The sequence below is a fragment of the Hemisphaericaspora subhashii genome, assembly GCF_019202705.1.
Source record: "Hemisphaericaspora subhashii strain CBS 10753 chromosome Unknown scaffold9, whole genome shotgun sequence".
NCBI classification, from domain to species: domain Eukaryota; kingdom Fungi; phylum Ascomycota; class Pichiomycetes; order Serinales; family Debaryomycetaceae; genus Hemisphaericaspora; species Hemisphaericaspora subhashii.
The window spans coordinates 24,856-44,866 of NW_026057206.1; the positions used below are offsets into that span (position 1 = coordinate 24,856).

At 36.3% G+C, this 20,011-nt stretch overlaps 7 protein-coding genes across 7 annotated transcripts; 2 read left to right on the forward strand and 5 right to left on the reverse strand. All coding sequences in view use genetic code 12, as the record gives it.

Annotated features, from left to right (window-relative positions):
* Positions 1–12: 12 nt before the first annotated feature.
* On the reverse strand, positions 13–2,724 carry J8A68_000329 (uncharacterized protein; the record flags this gene model as incomplete). Its single annotated transcript, XM_049407158.1, has 1 exon — positions 13–2,724. One exon carries the CDS (start codon positions 2,722–2,724, stop codon positions 13–15), a length of 2,712 nt encoding a protein of 903 aa, XP_049266305.1.
* Positions 2,725–3,306: 582 nt separating this feature from the next.
* Positions 3,307–5,784, reverse strand: J8A68_000330 (uncharacterized protein; the record flags this gene model as incomplete). Its single annotated transcript, XM_049407169.1, has 2 exons — positions 3,307–4,856; positions 4,956–5,784. The coding sequence occupies 2 exons, from the start codon at positions 5,782–5,784 to the stop codon at positions 3,307–3,309; spliced, it is 2,379 nt and encodes a 792-aa protein (XP_049266306.1).
* A 186-nt stretch (positions 5,785–5,970) lies between these two features.
* Positions 5,971–7,077, forward strand: GLE2 (RNA export factor; the record flags this gene model as incomplete). Its single annotated transcript, XM_049407180.1, has 1 exon — positions 5,971–7,077. One exon carries the CDS (start codon positions 5,971–5,973, stop codon positions 7,075–7,077), a length of 1,107 nt encoding a protein of 368 aa, XP_049266307.1.
* A 6,391-nt stretch (positions 7,078–13,468) lies between these two features.
* Positions 13,469–15,461, forward strand: J8A68_000332 (uncharacterized protein; the record flags this gene model as incomplete). The annotated part of the gene is made up of 2 exons (XM_049407191.1): positions 13,469–13,565; positions 13,741–15,461. The coding sequence occupies 2 exons, from the start codon at positions 13,469–13,471 to the stop codon at positions 15,459–15,461; spliced, it is 1,818 nt and encodes a 605-aa protein (XP_049266308.1).
* Positions 15,462–15,768: 307 nt separating this feature from the next.
* J8A68_000333 (SDR family NAD(P)-dependent oxidoreductase) lies at positions 15,769–16,607 on the reverse strand (the record flags this gene model as incomplete). Its single annotated transcript, XM_049407202.1, has 2 exons — positions 15,769–16,397; positions 16,481–16,607. 2 exons carry the CDS (start codon positions 16,605–16,607, stop codon positions 15,769–15,771), a joined length of 756 nt encoding a protein of 251 aa, XP_049266309.1.
* Positions 16,608–16,938: 331 nt separating this feature from the next.
* Positions 16,939–17,904, reverse strand: SFH5 (Sfh5p; the record flags this gene model as incomplete). Its single annotated transcript, XM_049407212.1, has 1 exon — positions 16,939–17,904. The coding sequence occupies one exon, from the start codon at positions 17,902–17,904 to the stop codon at positions 16,939–16,941; it is 966 nt and encodes a 321-aa protein (XP_049266310.1).
* Positions 17,905–18,314: 410 nt separating this feature from the next.
* On the reverse strand, positions 18,315–19,034 carry J8A68_000335 (uncharacterized protein; the record flags this gene model as incomplete). Its single annotated transcript, XM_049407223.1, has 1 exon — positions 18,315–19,034. The coding sequence occupies one exon, from the start codon at positions 19,032–19,034 to the stop codon at positions 18,315–18,317; it is 720 nt and encodes a 239-aa protein (XP_049266311.1).
* Between the last annotated feature and the right edge of the window lie 977 nt (positions 19,035–20,011).

Sequence of the window (20,011 nt, forward strand, 5' to 3'; positions counted from 1 at the left end):
ATTTATAACTACCTACTTTATAACTACGCCTTTTAATGATAGCTCAGGCAAATCATGTAACAAGTGCTTACATACGAGGGCATTACTTAATCTCTTTTTTGACCCTTTCATTTCCACGATTAGACCATAATGTACATCATATTTTATTAACTTAGATAAGGACACTTTGCCGAAAATTTGTAGTTTGTAGTCATGTTCAAAATTATAGTATTTAATTGTGAATTGAATAGATTGCTCATCAATTTCAACATGAACTGGATAAAAGGCAGCAAACCTAGATAGATCTAAGTCTAATTGTTTTAGCCACTTCCATTGCATCCTAAAATGTAGGAATTTACCAATCAAAGATTCGCATGGAGCCAACGCTGGCAAGCGAGGAATAACATCGAGTAGTTTGGGAGTTTTTAGAGCATTCTCTAGCAGTGAACACCTAAGCTCGTTATTCTTACTATCAAACATGCAACTAATTGCACCATCAAAAATAAATTCAACAATGCTCCGCTCAGAAAATCCGTTCAATTTCAACTTAAGCAACCCTTGCAAACAATAGAGCCTGTGGTTCAACAAATTAATCTCCATAAACTCGTAGCGCTTTGTGTCATGAAATTGCTTCTCAGCTTGCGCCAACTGGTCTTCTAATAGAGACTTGTCCTCTTGACTCAAAAGCAACGTTTGCTCGCTTTGATGAAGCTCTTCAGTCTTCGTATTGAGAGCCGTTCTAGCCAATGATCGCTTTTGCTTGCTGTGGAGAATTTGTTCCTTGAGCTCCTTTATTCTACTCAGATTCATCGATTCAACCTTTGACTTGAGGTCCGAAACCAAGCATAACTTCTGTCTTAGTCCGGATACCGATTTCGCAAGTCCCTCTTTGATATCTTTGAATTTATCCATAGTCTGGTTGAGCTCTGCGCGATCATTCGAGAACTGCATTTCATTCAACTTGGTTAGCAATGTTTTCGACAATTGAGTTCGCCAATCATACCAATTTCTTTGTGCATTCAACTTTGTGAAATCACGAATCATATGAAGTTTATGAACCATTGATATTTTTTTATCCTCATCTGCCTCGTAATATTCACGAATAATAGGAGGGTTACTAGTTCCGATAGTGTGACAATGCTCACTATATAACTTCTGCCCTTCTGCTATACTTTTGCATAGTTCATCATTTATGAATTCAAGTAAAGATAATAATTCCACTTTTGGTAGAGCCAAAGCATAGTCTCCTAACTCGGCCAGATCAACTTCATTATTAATTCGAAAGCGACCCAATCTGTGCATATTAAGATCCATATCATCATAAAATTGTATATTGATATCATTTATAAATTGAGAAAATGTTACTGGGATATGAGCTTCCTTCCCCTCTGTATTTTCACGACCAGCATTACCATCAAAGTGCTCATTGCTTGAAGAAACTTGGGCAAGAGGTATCATCGTCGTTGTAACCTGCTCTTCAAGACCAGACAAGTCGGGTCCCAAGACAGATGTGTTCGCTTCACTATTTGACTCAATATGTACAATCTCGCTTTCAGCCATTTCAGGTTTATCAGAATATAAGACTCCACTTGGCTGGCTAGTTGAATAGATGATGTGACTTTCTTTAGAAGGCAGCGAACTTCTGGAATGCTTTGGCGTTAAGTCTTCTTCACGACCAGGTACGTACCTAGAAAAACTAGTCATCCTGCTTGATTCCGATATCCTCGTTATCTTTGGAATGGTTTGAGTGAGTTCCATAGGTTGACTGTCTCCTCCACAATCTTCACTTCGAGACTGGCTGTTGGTAGGAACTTTGCCCACGAAAGCTTCATTGCTAAGATTACTTGAACCTTTCTCCGGACAAGATATCAAATGCTTCCGGGACATGTGTTGAACATTGGAATTTAAATTCTTTCCCTGATGATTGGGCCGGATGTTTGAGAGGACACGCGTAAGCTCCATAGTCATAGTTGAATCTTCCGGTAAGTTCTCCTTATTTTGCTCATCCTCATTATTTCCAGTTTCAGAATCTTTGGCTGATGGATTATGTGAAGACAGACTATTTTTAGCAAATGCGTTCGCGCTGGGTTGCTTGCCTTCATTGCCTGAAATATGATCGACACTCTCTATTTCATTTGTCTTTATGAACTGGGGACCAGATTTCTCTAATTTTTGAATAGATGTGTCAAAAGTTGATTCAGCCTTTCCGCTGGATGTATGTGTGAATACAGCAGTGATATCCATTGTAATTTCTTGTTCATCATCAATTTTGGCTTCTGGTCCAAAATGATGTGGTTGTGGCAAGAGTCCAGTCTGTTCCTTTCCTTCGTCAGAAGTTGCAATAGGAGGATTACTGAGTGAGGTATTGGAATTTGATTGACGAGTTTCGGAGTTTTGCTGTTTTGAAACTTCCATCAACGAATGTATTTCGCCGGTAAGTTCCATTGACACGTCTGAAAGGTCCTCGTTATAACCATTTGAAAGATCATGATCATCTCCTATCTCATTTTGATTGAATTCCCTAGTAACTGGACTTAGGTACCCTTTGTTCGTACCATCTGAAGTACCGAAAATGGCACTCCCTAGGTCTGAACTGGTACTTGTTATTTCATTGGAGCTTATAGTCTTTCTTCGCTTATTGGAGACGAGATCGAATTTATGAAGTGTAACATCTGGTGCAAAGGATACTCTCCGATTACTATTTGGCAATGGTAAAGTGTTGTCTTTAAGGATACTCTTTTTCATTAGGTTTGTGGGGATGAAGGTGAATGTTTTGGGTTTAAATAATTGCCGACGCGTTTTGAAATATTTTGTTTTATTTTCTTCTGTTGACAAATTGGTGTCGTGTAGTACACAATTTACCAATACATTTCCAACAGTCACACTACCACCATACCGTATACCCAGGAGGTATGTGAAAGAAATGATGGACTATTGGTTCGAATTCTACTAAATACAATCAAAATTGTTAAATCAACTAAATTGGAAAGAAAATTATACAGATCCCCTTTTAAAGTAATTTACCAATTTTCTGGAAAAAATTGTATCTTCAACATTATTTCCAGTTTGAGGCGATGCCTTAATTGAGACCATCCCGAGCCGGTTTGGCAAATACCTGTAGTACATTCATCATGCAAGAGAGATAGTATTACTAAAAGTCGGATGTTACCATCTTCAGGCATTTAACGTTATAGATTAAATCTGCTAAGAAGTTGAATGTCTATTACTTTCAACAAACCTAAAGAACTGAAAGTTGGGAATTTGCGTCCAAGACAGTAGTTTGTTCTGACCCATCCAGTGAAAAGGATGTCAAGCACCAACGCAGCACTATGTAATTAGTTCAATTGACTTTCTATTCATCCTTAAATTGGAGAGACTTAAATGCTCATTGCTGTCATTGTTACCTTGTTCATAGCCCGAAATGTAGTCAAATTGACTACCTCGCAACTCTTTAAATTCATCACTAATTAAGCTAGCCAAAATAAATCTGTCAATAAAGCCACACATAAGATGTTCTCCATGATTGTCTTTTTCAGTTATAACTAGATAATTCAAAAATAATTTCTCGAATTCTTCGGATATTAATACTGCTGGGGCCAGTTCATTTGCTATGATTATTGGCTTCTCAACGCATAATTCCAATTGGATCAAGCCAGCATTCACAAAATTTCTTTCGTAATGTAGTTGCATGGATAGTATACTGTTGGGAAGGTTCTCTACTTGAAATGATACAACCAGATTTGGGTCATCATCCAATTGGCTAATTCTTTTCATCACCTCTATCTTCGAAACATATCCAATGTATATAGGACTTTCATAATTGACAATTAAAGGGTAGCCTTCATGGTTGTCATTATTTATTAAGCTGTACAACGAATTAATGGTATTATTTTCTTCTTTGGGAATCAAGCAGAGGCACTTTGTGCTTTTCAAAGGGATCATTAAGTCCTTAACGGCAATGTCAGGTAACTTTGTTTTAATGGTAGTAGATAATGTAGAGAATGATACTAAACCGGAGCCTTTTCCTTCATTAGAAAATCCTTTGGAGTATTCAACATTATCCCCTTGATTGAAACTATTCTGAAGCCAATTATCGTAGATATTAACAGGGCATAGCCAATCACTCACAAATTTTGAGATCATCACTGCACACATTATAGGAAGAACATAAGTCACTGCCCCAGTCATCTCAAATATAATAACTACTACGCACATGGTCAACTTTGTTATTCCAGTCATAAATGCAGCCGCACCTACAACAGCATAGGACGAAGGGGAAACTAAGCAAGATTTTTCAGTGCATGTAGCCAATGAGTCCCAATTGACAGCAGCCTGCAAGGATTGGGAAATAATACCTAGTGATCTCCCTGCAGTTGCACCCAAAACAAGAGAAGGCAAAAGAATCCCACCTGGTATATCCAATCCATAACTATAAGCAGTAAGAAAGAACCCTTGTATCAATATGAATAGCAATTTGAAAAGGGTAACAAGATGTGCTCCCAGGCATAAAAAGTCATCACTGTTTAAATCTGAAGCTGACTCTTTAGCACAGTCTTTGAATAGCAACTTCAAATATGCTCGTAAAGGTAATTTGGAAATAGAAAATGGAAAATTTAATAAAGTTGTTACAACAATCACTGCAACTATTTCTAGATATTTGCCCCATTTTTGCTGCACCTGAAATAATTCACATATTCTATTTCTTATCGTTCTTCGAAATTTGACATCTGTATAATAAGTGTTAAATTTGATAAGCAAAAACCCATAGATACCACCTAACACACCCAATACAATAAAAGGGACAATTTCTAAAAATAACCAACTGAAGTTTCCAAAACTAACTTGGAATAGATCCTGTTCTAAAAAATTTCTCCCGTCTGTAAATAGCCTAAATCCAGTAAGGATGACAACCGCAAGGGTAGCTGACACAAATGAGTTCCACATTATTTTAGTGGGAATAAAATAAGTGGGCATACTCTCAAGGACAAACAATACACCACCGATAGGAGAATCGAAAGCAACAGAAATTCCGGTTGCTGTTGCAGCACTAAGTATTTCTCGTCGAACTGCTTCATTCACTCTACCACTCCTCTGCATCAACAAAGAATACACGACGTTAAATATACAGCATGACACATGGACCAATGGTCCTTCCTTGCCCAACCATAAACCAGAGCTGACAACCAACATTAATCCCGTTACTTTATAGAACAAGGTTTTCAATCCTAAGTACTGGTTTACATTAAAATTTAAACCAGATATGATTAACTTGATTTCTGGAATTCCTGATTGTTTAATTAAATGATCACGATTGATTGTGATATGCAATGCAATTGCAGACCATAGAATGGCAATTCCTAAATAAATTGGAAAATTAAAAAGCCAATTTACAAGCTCATTCTTTGAATCAAAAAAGAATCTTGACCATTCATACCAGTCATTGCTTGGACATGTCAGGTACGGGTTCAAGAGTGACCATTTGTCACTATCGCTCAAACAGAGACCTTTTTTGAAATCATTCAAAGTAACTGAAATCAATTGAATTGCGGCAGTCGCATACCCTACAAGGATAGCCAGTATACCAATGCTGAGCCATTTGCGAGAAATATATGACGAAGAATGATGGGGTATCGCAAGCGTTTCATGATTCCAGTCGATGTACGTATGTTGTTCATAAGTTTTACTAACCACTTTGGGCGTTGCTGCATTCGTTGGTGGATTTAGGTTGGTATATCGTAAGACTGGAATATCGTCATCTATGGAATAAGTCACTTCTGGACCACTGGATGTTGGAAAGGGAATCATTTGGGGGATTGTATATAACCAAATCGGTGAAGTGTTCTGTTTATCTGAACAAATTTTACAGGTTAGTTGAACGAAGCATTTTCGCAGTTTAACTTGAATGCGGATTGAAAAAAAAAAAGTGTGAAGCCCAAATCGTCACATCATCAATAACTGAACCTGTTCTTAATTTTAGTTTCCACAGATAATATGTCATTCTTAGGGGCAAGTACAACATCATCATCATCATCAAGTGCATCAACAGGCCAAGAATTGATCAATGATATCACAATAAATAATGCACCTGAAGATTCTATTACTGATCTTTCCTTTTCACCACAACAAGATCTTCTCGCAGTTGCAAGTTGGGATAAAAAAGTCCGAATTTATGAAATAGATCCAAACTCGGGTAACAACCAAGGTCGGGCGCTCTTTGAACATGACGCCCCTGTCTTTTCTGCTAGATGGTCATCAGATGGAACGAAAGTAATCAGTGGTGCTGCTGACCATCAAGTGAAGATTTTCGATTTGGCAACACAACAAACACAGCAAATAGGACAACATGATGCCCCAGTGAGATCGGTTAGATATGTTGAATGTGGACCTACGAATACTCAAGTTGTGGTTTCTGGGTCATGGGATAAGAGCTTGAGGTATTGGGATATGAGATCTCCTCAACCGATGACGACTGTTCAATTGCCCGAACGAGTGTACGCGATGGACGCCTCACAGAAGCTATTAGTTGTTGGATGTGCGGATAGACATATCAGCGTAATCGATTTGAATAATCCTCAGCAGATTTTCAAGAATTATCAATCGCCTTTAAAATGGCAAACAAGAACTATTTGTTGTTATCCGCAGGCCAATGGATTTGCGATTGGTTCAATTGAAGGAAGATGCGCCATTCAGTATATAACCGAGAATGAACAAAAGAAGTTTGGATTCTCATTTAAATGTCACAGAAAAGGAGGCACAACTTCCGCCTCGACTGTTGTACGTTCCAGTGCAAATTCCGAATCCCAAGCATACCCAGTAAACTCAATTGCATTTCATCCAATTTATGGAACTTTTAGTACCGCAGGATCGGATGGCACCTTCTGCTTCTGGGATAAAGATGCAAAGCAAAGGTTGAAATCATTTCCGGTATTACCGGGTTCCATTTCTGCGACTGCCTTCAATAAGAACGGTAGCATATTTGCATACGCAGTTAGTTATGATTGGTCATTGGGACACATGGGAAATAAACCTGACTATCCTAATGTCATTAAGTTACATGCAAGTAAAGACGAAGAAATCAAGCAAAAAAATAAGAGATAAAGGAGCAACTCTTTTGGTGAACGTTGTATAGTAGAAATCATTATATGTTTTATATAAACATCTGAAACGTGTGTCCTGGGAGTTAGGAACGGGTACTCCTAACATTTTGTAGTCAGTAGGAAAGAAGATGGCCGGGATAGGCTATACCAGTGTCCTAAATAGATTGTATAGTGGTGGGATACATCAGCGATGGGGCCTTGTTGGTTTCCTGAAATACTCTTTCATTCTTTACTAGACATCGAAATCAGCGACTATCAGAATAATGTTGGTCGAAAGAATATACGTCGCCAGCTGGAGCCATAAATTGGTTTCCAGCTGCAAATTCAAGGGGAGGCTAAAGAATATTCTTTATACCCTACATAGTAAGTATAAAATGAATTACATTAAACATCTTGTGAGCCCAAAGCAAGTTTCGCTTGTTCTTCTATGTATTTCTTAAATCTCCACCTTTGTTTTTCATTAAATCAATAGGCGTGTATACGTGTCTATAGCTTACCAAAACTAAGCTGGACTGATCCGGACAGTCTATCATCTTGTTAAACGACACAGCACTTGAATATAACATTTAAATATTGATCTCTCGCAAAGATCTTGCATCACAACGTTTTCAGGGCTGCAAAAAACGATAATTACAAATTTTATACAGAAATAATTACGTACCATTAACGCCTTACCTCCAATTTATCTCTAATTATACATTCTATTTGTATACTCTAAATAAACATAGGAAAAAGTATAGACTTTGGGAAAAATGCTAAAAATTCTCCTTCTTATAGTTTAGCTGTGGATGTTAAAATAAGATAGCCATTACTGCAAAAATTGGCACCAGAATCGATTTTACTTTAAAGTAAAACAAGACTAAATATAATAAAAACAAGCAAATATTGCCATAAGCTTAATATAAAATTTGAATTATTACATTATTCTTAAAATTTTATATGTTTTAGCATAAATAGATCTTAATTTCCAATGCATGGGTCGAACATTAGATCTTAAAATTACAAAAAAAAAAGACAATTTTGCGGTGCATGATCTAACTAACTGTGCCAAATGGTCGCGAGGTGCATCAAAAAGTCTTACCGAATTGGGCCGTCGGCGCATTCCACGTGCAAATCATGTGATAAGATGCACGTGACATAAGTAGCACAAAACCAGACGCACTATATTTGGCAACAGAAAGTCACGCTAAAGTCATGTGAAATTTGTCATGTGATCACATTCTGATTAGACGTCAATTCGACCCTCCCACTAGGTCTAATCAAGGGAATGTCTATCCATTGGTCTATTTCATCACTTATCTAATAATATATATCAATTTTGTGAAAAAATACTGAGGATTTGATCCATTTGTGAAAATTTCCTTACATGTGGTTCAACAATGGTTCAGCTAAAAGTTGAAACCTTTGATATTACAACATAACCTACTGGCAATTTTATAAGTGATGCAAGGGATCTCACCACCAGCACATTTCATTTTATTGGTAATTGAAATCTGGGTTTGAACTTTGCGTTTGTGGTTGAAAAGTTTACAAAAAGAAGTCCACAATAAGGATTTGCCCTCAGCGGCTAATTTTCGACCCTCCTCCAATTCGCTTCAAATCATGTTTATAGTAATCTTCCTTCTCTTGCAATCACATTCTGACGTTGATCTATTGATTTAATTAACTTGTGGTTGAAATATTGCTTGTTGAAATATCTGTTTGTGGTTGAAAAGTTTACAAAAAGAAGTTCACAAAAAGGATTTGCCCTCAGCGGCTAATTTTCGACCCTCCTCCAATTCGCTTCAAATCATGTTTATAGTAATCTTCCTTCTCTTGCAATCACATTCTGACGTTGATCTATTGATTTAATTAACTTGTGGTTGAAATATTGCTTGTTGAAATATCTGTTTGTGGTTGAAAAGTTTACAAAAAGAAGTTCACAAAAAGGATTTGCCCTCAGCGGCTAATTTTCGACCCTCCTCCAATTCGCTTCAAATCATGTTTATAGTAATCTTCCTTCTCTTGCAATCACATTCTGACGTTGATCTATTGATTTAATTAACTTGTGGTTGAAATATTGCTTGTTGAAATATCTGTTTGTGGTTGAAAAGTTTACAAAAAGAAGTTCACAAAAAGGATTTGCCCTCAGCGGCTAATTTTCGACCCTCCTCCAATTCGCTTCAAATCATATGGAAAGTAATCTATGCTAGTTGAAATATCTATTTGTGGTTGTAAAGTTTACAAAAAGATGTTTACAAAAAGGAATTTCTGTGGGCGGCTAATTTTCGACCCTCCTCCAAATTGCTTCTTATTACGTGGAAAGTAATCTCCCTTCTCTTCTCATCACATTCGGGCGTTGATCTATCAATTTGATTAACATGTAGTGCAACTACTGCATGTTGAAATATCTGCTTGTGGTTGAAATGTTTACAAAACGAAGTTTACAAAAAGGATTTTTTTCGGCGGCAAACTTTCAATTGGTACAATTCATGTGGAAACTAATCTCCCTTGTCTTATAATTACAACCTGAACTTGATCTATAAATTTGAGTAACATCTGGGCCGGAATACAGGCTGTTGAAAGTTCGCTTTGTGGTTGTACAGCTTACAAATAGAAGTTTACAAACAGAAGTGTACAAAAACTGAAGTTTACAACTGGAAGTTTAGAGGTTCACAAACAGGAGTTCACAAAGAGAAGGTTACCGATGACGTTTACAAATGGAAGTTGGAAATTTACAAATGGAAGTTGACACATGTAAGTTTACGAATATGAAGCATGGTGAATTCACAGGTTTGAGCATCATAGTTTCCACTACCCACATGCTCTGCCCCCGGACCTACACCACATTCCCTGCCCTGCCCCGCCCCCCTCCCCCCCCACTGCCTACACCACATGCCCCATACTGCATCATTCGCATATCCATGTCTTTTACCCATTTATCTATTCCTTCACAGATTAGCTCCTTCTGTGATCCATCGTTTGCTCATTCAGTCAGGTAGTCATTGTCCCTTCCTTGATTGTCTCCATCCTTCAATGCCATCATATTTCGAGCTGCTTAATCCAACAAAGAGAAGCTGCAAGTGCTGAAAAGGTTGTACCATACCATCCAATATTCTGAGAAAACTGTCGACAAAGAAGCAGTTGAAAGGTTATATTGTGAACTCAGTTGGTGACAGACGGCTTGTTAGATGGAATAATATAAGAAATAAGTGAAAAAGGATGGATGGATGGACGAAGGATGACGGAAGACAAATGATGTATGGAATGTGGGATAGAATGATTGACTGACTGACTGAATGAACTAAAAAATGAATGGAATAAGAAGGAACTATCTGTGACGGGAACAAATTTATGAATGGATAAAAGAATGAACAAGCAATGAATAAATGAATATGAGGCAAAAGGTAGTAGACAAAACAACATTATCGATGACATAAGAAGTGGATGAATGAGTAATGAAATGATTGACAGAAAGATGTGATAATATGGAAAGAGATAATTAATGAAAGAAGAAAAGAAAAAGAAAGAGAGAAAAGAAGAAAACAAAAAAATTTAATTCTAGGGGATTTCTAGGTCTATTTATACCTGAGTTTTTTTGCAACCACAAAGAATTTGCACCCAGATTTGTATAGTTTTCTACATACTATACTATTATAATTGCACAAAAATTTCATACACAAAATAAAACTAAGGTGTATTTGAAAAGAGGGGTTTGTAAATTTCTATCAAACCTAGCAACCACAAAAGAAGTCTAGAATTCCCAAAATTTATGAAGTCTCCCCAACGGGAACTTTTGAATTTCATATTTTGTTAAGGATCTTCATTTTAAGAATGTAAATTTACTATGGGCTGTATTCCAAGTACTCTTTCTCCATTTGATCACCCTCTGATTGGGATTTTGTCTATGGCTCTAAGTATTTGTGGTTATAAGATCTAACCAACAGCTGATTCCATGACTATATTTATTGGTTTATCCAGAATTATGAATCTTATAATACATATATCTTACAATAGAACTGACAATATGTTCCTACGAGGTTCAACTTATGCTTGAATAACATCAAAACCTTTTGATGATTCAACCTAAGCTATGACCAATGCTCTACATGACGTAGAGAATGTTGCTGCGAGAGTTCTTCGTATGGTGATTGAAAACTGTGTTTGAAGTTTACTTTTGTGGTTTCATATTTTACAAAACAGGAAAAAGAAGTTTATGAATCACTCTCTATATAGAATTACAGATAATGCTATCTATTTTGGCCACCGGATACTGTTTATGTAGAATTAACGTACAACTATACTAATACTGTTGATTTACCACCTTCCCATTTACCGATGATCTTTCCGTTGTGAAACTGGGCAAAAGTATGATCAAAATGAGGTAGCGCGTGACTGGCAATGTTATACGTGATTCAAGGAATGCTGCGACGGGTGTGTATCATTTTATTGCTGATTGAAATATGGGGTTGATCTTTGCTTTCGTGGTTAAGATGTTTACAAACAGAAGTTTACAAACGGAATTGATGATTGGGCGGCTAATACAAATAACTTCGGAAAGGGCCACAAATGGTCCCCGATTCCTGTTCATGATATTCCGAACCCCTGAATACACGCCTTGTACCATAATTTCCCTTTGAATTAGATTCAGAGTGAGAAACTTCAGTTTGTGTTATAACCTCTTTGTGGTTGCAAAGTTTACAAAAAGGACTTCCTTGGACGGCTAATTTTCAACCTTCTTTCAATCTGCTTCAACTAGTGTGGAAAGTAATCTCTCTTCTCTAACCATCACATTCTAACATTGATCTATCAATTTGATTAACATGGGGATGGAATACTGCGTATTGAAATACGTATTTGTGGTTGCTAAGTTTACGAAAAGAAGTCCACAAAAAGGGATTTCTGTGGGCGGCCAATTTTTGACCCTCCTCCGATGTGCTTCAAATACTGTGGAAAGTAATCTCCCTTCTAGTCTTATCACATTCTGACGTTGATCTATCAACTTGATTAACACGTGGTTGAAATAATGCTTGTTGAAATATCTATTTGTGGTTGTAAAGTTTACAAAGAGAAGTTTACAAATATGATCACAGCTTGGTGAACTCCGGTCATCATAGTTTCCGCTTGCTACACGACATGCTCTGCCCTGTCTCCCTCTCCATACGCATTCGCTTATCCATATATTTTACCTATTTATCTATTCCCTAACTGACTAGTTCCTTCCTAGATCCATTCATTAGCTCATTCAGTCAGGCAGTCACTGTTCCATTCCTTGATTATCTCCATGCCTCAATACGAACCTATTTCGTGCTACTTAATCCAACAAAGAGAAGCTACCAGGGTTGGGAAAGGTTGTACCATACCATCCAATATTTTGAGGAAAGCACCGAGAACAAAGCAGTGAAAGGTTATATTTTGAACTCAGTTGGTGACAGATGGCTTGTTAGATGGAATAATATAAGAAATAAGTGAAGGACGACGGAAGACAAATGAAGTATGGAATGTGGGATACAATGATTGACTGACTGACTGAATGAACTAAAAAATGAATGGAATAAGAAGGAACCATCTGTGACGGGAACAAATTTATGAATGGATAAAAGAATGAACAAGCAATGAATAAATGAGGTAGTAGACAAAACAACATTATAGATGACATAAGAAGTAGATGAATGAATGAAGGAAATGATTGAAAGAAAGATGTGATAATATGGAAAGAGATAACTAACGAAAGAAGAAAAGAAAAAGAGAAAAGAAGAAAACAAAAAATTTGAATTCTAGGGGATTTCTAGGTCTATTTATACTTGAGATTTTTTTGCAACCACAAATTTGCAACCTATTTCACAAAATTTGTTTTACATACACACTACTCCATAACCACAAAAACGCTTGAACACAAACTGATTAATAATAAACTTGAATAAATTTGGCTACTTAAGACAGGAGAACACCTTTTAAGATGGTCGATCACGAATATACAGTATCTATTAGTAAATCTGTAGTTTGTCAATGTCTATCACCCTTGCTATCCACAAATGGTGATTCTCCTTAGTGCTTTTTGCAAACTACATAGAGCACAGAATGGGGGGAGCTATACAAGCAAAGTGTCAATTAAATAGCCTAAGCAAACTTTAATAGTCTAAGGTTAAATTATTGTTAATTTTTAACTCCAACAATAAATCACGGTCAACAGCTGGTAGCCCAAGATTTTTTAGAATAGGATACAAATAGAAAAGCATGTTAATGTCAAGAAAGAAATAGTCTATATGAACGCAGTAACTGATATTTCAAGACTGTTAACATCAGCATGAGGTAAGTTAGTTACATATTTGAATAGTTTCCCTAATTCTGTTAGTTTGGTTTGGGTATTGTTCGAATCCGAAAAAGCACAAACAGGACAGTCCAATCAAATAATGGAATATAACTGGAATTACAACCCCCCCAAGATAGTTGATATCATTGGATTGATGGCTAACGAGATCCCAGTAAGAAAATATGAAAGTGTTATAGGTAAGGATGCAGATTGCCGGGGATGATATTTAAGATATTTATTCCCGAATCTCCGGTGTACTACTTATTTTTGTGTAATAAGTTTTGTCTTGGACTGAGTCGTGAGATATCTAGTAAGACAAAACAAAATAATTAATATAAAATTCACTTTAACATTTTCTGTTTTTTGCATAAGAAGTGGTATTGGGTAGTAGTGACATTGATATTAATATTCGTCCACTAGAAGAAGTTATGTGGAGATCATGTACGTTGAAGGATGTTATATCCAAACGATCTGTACGATTTTTACGAACCACCACCACCACAATAGGAATCAACAACACTAGACCCTTGGTACCGAAATCAAGATTCATCAGATACGTAGTCTATCCCACAAGTATTATAACTGCAGGAGCAACCACGGTCTATATCATTGACAACATCTACTATTCATCCCTTATCACTAGATCAACACGTGCATTGTATGTTTTACTTTGGATTGCATATCAGTATGGTTACAATATTCATAATTATCCCCATATTGAAGATCTTCATGAGATCGCCTCGGAGAGGTTATTACAATTATTGATGAAGAATAAAGGTCTCTATATCAAATTGGGACAAGCTATAGCTAACCAAGGAACCTTGTTTCCTCGTGCATATCAAGAACGATTTCCTAAGCTTTATGACTCAGCACCAGTTGATGAATGGGAAAAGATGGATCGAATGTTAAGAATTAACCTTGGGAAAGGATACGAAGAAGAGCATTTTGATTGGATAGATAAGACACCCGTTGCAAGTGCCTCCATTGCCCAGGTTCATAAAGGGAAATTGAAATCAACTGGCCAAGAGGTTGCGATTAAAATTCAACATGATTATATAGATAAACAGATCGTCGTGGATTTAATGATCTATCGATTCATTTCAAGGATTTATGAGCATGTATTTGAGATGCCCTTAACTATGTTTACGAAATATGTTTCCGAACAAATGATCACAGAGACTGATTTTGTTCATGAAATGCACAATTCACAGAAGTTAGATGAATTTATTAAATCGGATGGCAATTTGAAACATACGAATGTATACATTCCCAAATGTTATCCTGAATTAACTACTAGACAAATCTTGATAGCAGAATGGATTAATGGGATCTCTTTGATTCATAAAGAGAAGTTGTTGGAGGAAAAATTCAACTTAACTACCATCATGGTCCAATATTTGAAGTTATTTGGTAGACAAATCTTTCAATATGGTTTTGTTCATTCTGACCCGCATCCAGGTAATCTTATTGCCCGATTTGATGAAAATGGGAAACAACAACTCGTGCTCATTGATCACGGTTTGTACATCACTATACCGGAAGAATTTCGGGTACAATATTGTAATCTATGGAGATATTTATTCCTGTTGGATACCATTGGGATTAAAAGTATTGGAAGAAGTTGGGGAATTAATTCTGTTGAAATTTTTGCAAGCATGGTTCAGTTACGTCCGGTTTTAATTAATCCACAAAATGAAGATTTTCACGATGATAGGAATGTTCCTTCTTTATTAAGAGATTTTATTAGTGATGAGAAGAAATTCCCAATGGAATTACCATTCTTGGCAAGGACTATGAGAATGATTCAGAATTTAAATCAGAATTTCGGATCCCCAGTCAATAGAATTAATTTGCTAACGAAAGAGGCTATTGATTCGTTATTGTACGACAGGCAATATTTAACATTTGCTGATTACTGGGATTTATTTAAGATTAAATTATCATTATCGTTCTCGGGTGTCATCTTTTATTTGATTCGTTTAAGGCAGATTTTGATTGGTGATAGGTTTGGAGGGAAAGGAAAAGGTCTTGAAGATTATATTGAAATGTACATGCAAAATACTGCCAAATCTTTAGGTTTAGATACTATATAGTTATAAGGCTTTGTACATAGTTGTAATGTTACTGTATATAGAACCAGCTTTTCTTTACGATATCTCTGTTTATTTCTAACGAAAGCAATACTTAGTAAGCCCCCCCCTTGACGGACAAGTGGGGATATAATCCTGGGAGCCGGCCAATAGATTTAAGAAAAAGATTAGGCATAGCTGGATGTAGTCAAAGATATAAAGAACATAAGAGCTAGACAAACGAGAAACAAGTATTATTCCCTCAATGTATAAAAAAACCTTTATAAAACAACAGACTCTACTCTAAGAAATTGGGGATTAATGAAAACCTTTAAATAGATATACCAGCATCCATTGCAATAATACTACCAGTGCTTGTCTTCAATTTACATAAGGTGACAAATTGGACAGCACATTCATCAACATCAGTAATTTCCTTTATAGGAGACATTTCCTTAGTTCTATTAATCTTTTCTTGTGGGAAGCGTTTCCCCCATTCAGTTAATAACAAACCAGGACATACGGCATGGACTCTACATTTTGGACCTTGGGATTTTGCCAACGCCTTAACTAAATGGATTAATGCGGCTTTACTTACAGCGTATGGGATACTTGATCCATATGGGATTCTTCCGGCAACTGATGCTGATGCAATAAAAACCCCACCTTCTTCATTCTGATCAAATATAGCCTTGGCTGCTTTAAATAAGAAGAAATGGGCTTTGACATTTGCTGAAAATGTTCCATCCCAGATTTCTTCATCCAATTCTTCTAAATTTTCAAATGGAACCATTTTTGTCCAACCAGCATTAGAAATAACGATATCTAATCCACCTAATTTTTCTACGGTTTCTTCAACCAATTTGCAAATGTTTGAAGTATCAAAAACATCTCCTTGAATAGCAATTGATTTAATTCCATGTTCTGATTTCAATTCTTGGACCAATTCTTCGGCACGTTCTTTGGAATTGGCATAATTGATGGCGATGTNATTGATTTAATTCCATGTTCTGATTTCAATTCTTGGACCAATTCTTCGGCACGTTCTTTGGAATTGGCATAATTGATGGCGATGTTTACACCTTCTGCAGCCAATTGACGAGCGACAGAAGCACCCAAACCTGCACTACCTCCAGTGATAAGTGCCGTCTTTCCTTTTAAGTTAATCATTATATTCGGTGGTTAGTGGTAATGAAAGAGAAAGAAAGAGAGAGAGAGATCAAATCAGAATTTGAAAAATAAATGAGGAGAGGGATGATGAACCACCCCGCGCAAACAACCTTCCTCGGAAAATACGCAAAAATTCCCCTTTTTGGAACGCACATTTATAAGCGGCCACAGTACGAAAAGACCCTGCGGCGTCTTACAACTTATTATTCCAGTAAGCTCTGTAAGGGTCCAAGTAATAATCACTTTCTTTTATCCTATGTACAAAATTGGTGGGAATATTCTAAATGGGTAAATTCAATTAATATTATGAAATTATTATATATAAACCATTCTACTCAACATCATCATTAACATGTTTGATTTCTTCATCACCAATCCTTTTCAAGATAACTTGACCATATTCAGACAACTTTACATTACTCACTTCTAAAGCAAATAAATCTTTCTTAAGCTTCCCACCATATTCTATAGGTAAATTATCAGCACCAAATGATTTCAGAAGGTCACCATGATTTAACACCTGGAATTTACGTAATGTTTCTTCCGTTATTATTCCAAGAGCTTTTAAAAATGTAAATACCCAACCAGCAAGCAATGGAACATTGACGAAGAACTTGGTTGATAATAATTCAGGATAATTATCACCAAAAATCTTGATGATTTCTTTGGTGGCTGCTCTCATTCCTGGATCTATTCTTAAAATTGATACATTTTTATAATCATGGACTTGAGCAATTCTGTTTAAATCTGGATTGGTGAAATCAAGTAATTGAAGTGCTCTTTCCATAAGACCAATTCTCCATCTAAGGAATTCACTTCCTGGTAAATCTTTATGAAGTTTGCCACCAAATTTTTCAAATATTTTCTTTGGGTTTTTTAAATTTCCATAAAGATTCCAAGTAGCAATATCCAAATTTGGTAATTTCACATCTTTATTAAAATGAGTTATAACACCCAATTCAACTAATTCAACATGGAAATTCTCATCGAAAGCAGCCGATAATGGTTGGAATTTATTTCTCCAATTAAAAGTATTAATTAATCTTTCTTTTGCTAAATCTAAATCATATCCATCAGCAGCAAGGAATTTCAAAAGGATCTCATTACGGATCAGGACATCAACGTATTCTTTATCTGCCACATTGATTCTATAACCAAAGATCTCATCATATTCTGGATTATCCAATTGACCTAAGATGTCTGGTAAACCATCGATAATTACAGCCAATTTTTTGGCATTTTCATCAGATAATTTAGTTGATTTAATTGAATCTTTCACTGCTTGTATGTCTGACATTCTTGCTCCTACCAATTGTTGTATAAATGATTAGTAATTAAAAAGGGTTGCTTCTTAAAATAAACGAGAATCAAAAAAAAAAAAATGTGTAACAGCCTTATGCCTTTATACCTCCGAGTTTCGGTAAACATGGTACATTTTTTTAAGGGCATCGAGATCTTGGCAATTGCCCTGGGAAGAAATCACAAAAAAATTTTCATCTTTCATAGTTTGAATGCGAAGAGAGAGAACATAGAAACGGTGATATCGGGTACCTAAGAGTCAATCAACAAAAGTTAACCATGTATTTATTTATTAGTTCCAAGATTAAAGAGAATACAATAGGGAAACGAGTTCAAATAACAATGAACATATAAAACTAGCCAAGGCAATAAGAAAATCAGATCAAACGGATAAATATTTGTGTTCCTTTACTTTCCCAGTAAGGTATTGGCAAGTTTAACCAAATCAGCTGGTTCAATAATTGTAACCTTATCCTTCAATTCACCTTTAATTGCTTTCTCTGCAAAATCAATTGCAACAGTAGCCACTTCATGTCCTTCAATAGGTCTCATCAATGATGCCATGAATGTTCCCTTGATCAATCTTCCCACGAAGGTAGCAGCACTAGTTCCAAATCCATGATAGTTTTCTCTTTCCCCCAATAATACCCCTGGTCTTAAAATGACAGTTCTATCAAATTCGAGAGCTTCAATATCCTTCTCTAATTGCCCTTTTGTTTGGAAATATAAGAATCTCGAATCAGGATTGGCTCCCCCAGAACTAACTAAAATTAAAGTCTTGACTCCATTTTCTTTAGCTGACTTTGCATTGTCATAATTAATTCCATAATCAATTTCCTTAAATTTCTCTGCAGAACCAGCTTTGGCCCGAGTTGTACCCAATGCAGTGATGAATACATCAATTGGACCAGTTTTGGTTTGTTCCGTAATTAAATTGGGCCATTTGGAACTATCGGATTCAACTATTGAAATAACCTTGGATGTGGCGGATGAAGAATCTTCAGTTTCTTCGGAAGGCAAAGGACGTCTGGTGATTGTGATTAATTTCTCAAGTGTTGTTGATTGTTTAGCAACTTTAACAATTTGACCACCTACTAACCCAGTGGAACCTAATACAATTGAACTCATTTTAATTGGTGCATGTAACTTTTAAAGAAAGAATTGAATTATACAAGAATTAAATTTTACGGGGGAATATAATTAAGGAAAAAAAAGCCGCACCCCTTCTTTTTTAAATTGATATGATGTTGTAAGATTGCTGTGTTAATTACATACAAATATAATTTGTTCTAGAATTAAAGTTTCATTCTATAATTTTAATTAAACTTTAGTATGTTACTGTAAAATCATAATAATCGTGCTCTTTTTGATACGCAGCACAGCCAATGCCGTTGTGAGGCTTTCATAGCGAGGACACAGAGAAGTGACCAACAAGCCCACATAATAACCAATCCAATACCTAACAAAAGAGTATGTTCCAGATTATCTACTTACATATTCTTCGATACCCCCCTTAAAGATTTTAACGCGGTGTGGGTGCTAGGCTTCTATCTGGAGACTTCTATTTGAAAACTTGAGCTTTTAAATGTCCTATTGGAAACTTTCCAACCACGCGCAAATGCTATATCTTCACTATCCTAAACTTTAGCCACAGGAATTAAGAAAACAAAAATATAAGCAGATGATGTTGGTTGAGATTAGAGTGAGCAGGTGTAGTACTAGGAGGGACTGGAGGACCCAAAGGGGGATCAGGTACTGGAGGCGGTGAAGTTCAGTAGGGGCAAAATCAACAGACGAACCCGAATTGGGAGGGGATAGTGTATCGCATTGATTATTGTCTAGCTTTCATAACCCTTCTTTGGTATGAATTGACTTTGATAATTTTCTTTTGCAACCAAGGGTAGTTTGGTAGTTGAATCACCCTTCTGAAGGATCAGATGTAATTCAATTACACACCGATTACCCTCAGTATTGTAAGCTTGGAAGGTCTTTACTAGAAATACGAAACAAGAATGTTGTTTGAATGGTGGAAGCGCTAGACAATCTTATGATGGATCGACAGTGAACATGTATTAGGAATTCCGAGGCCAACCAAGAGTTGCAGG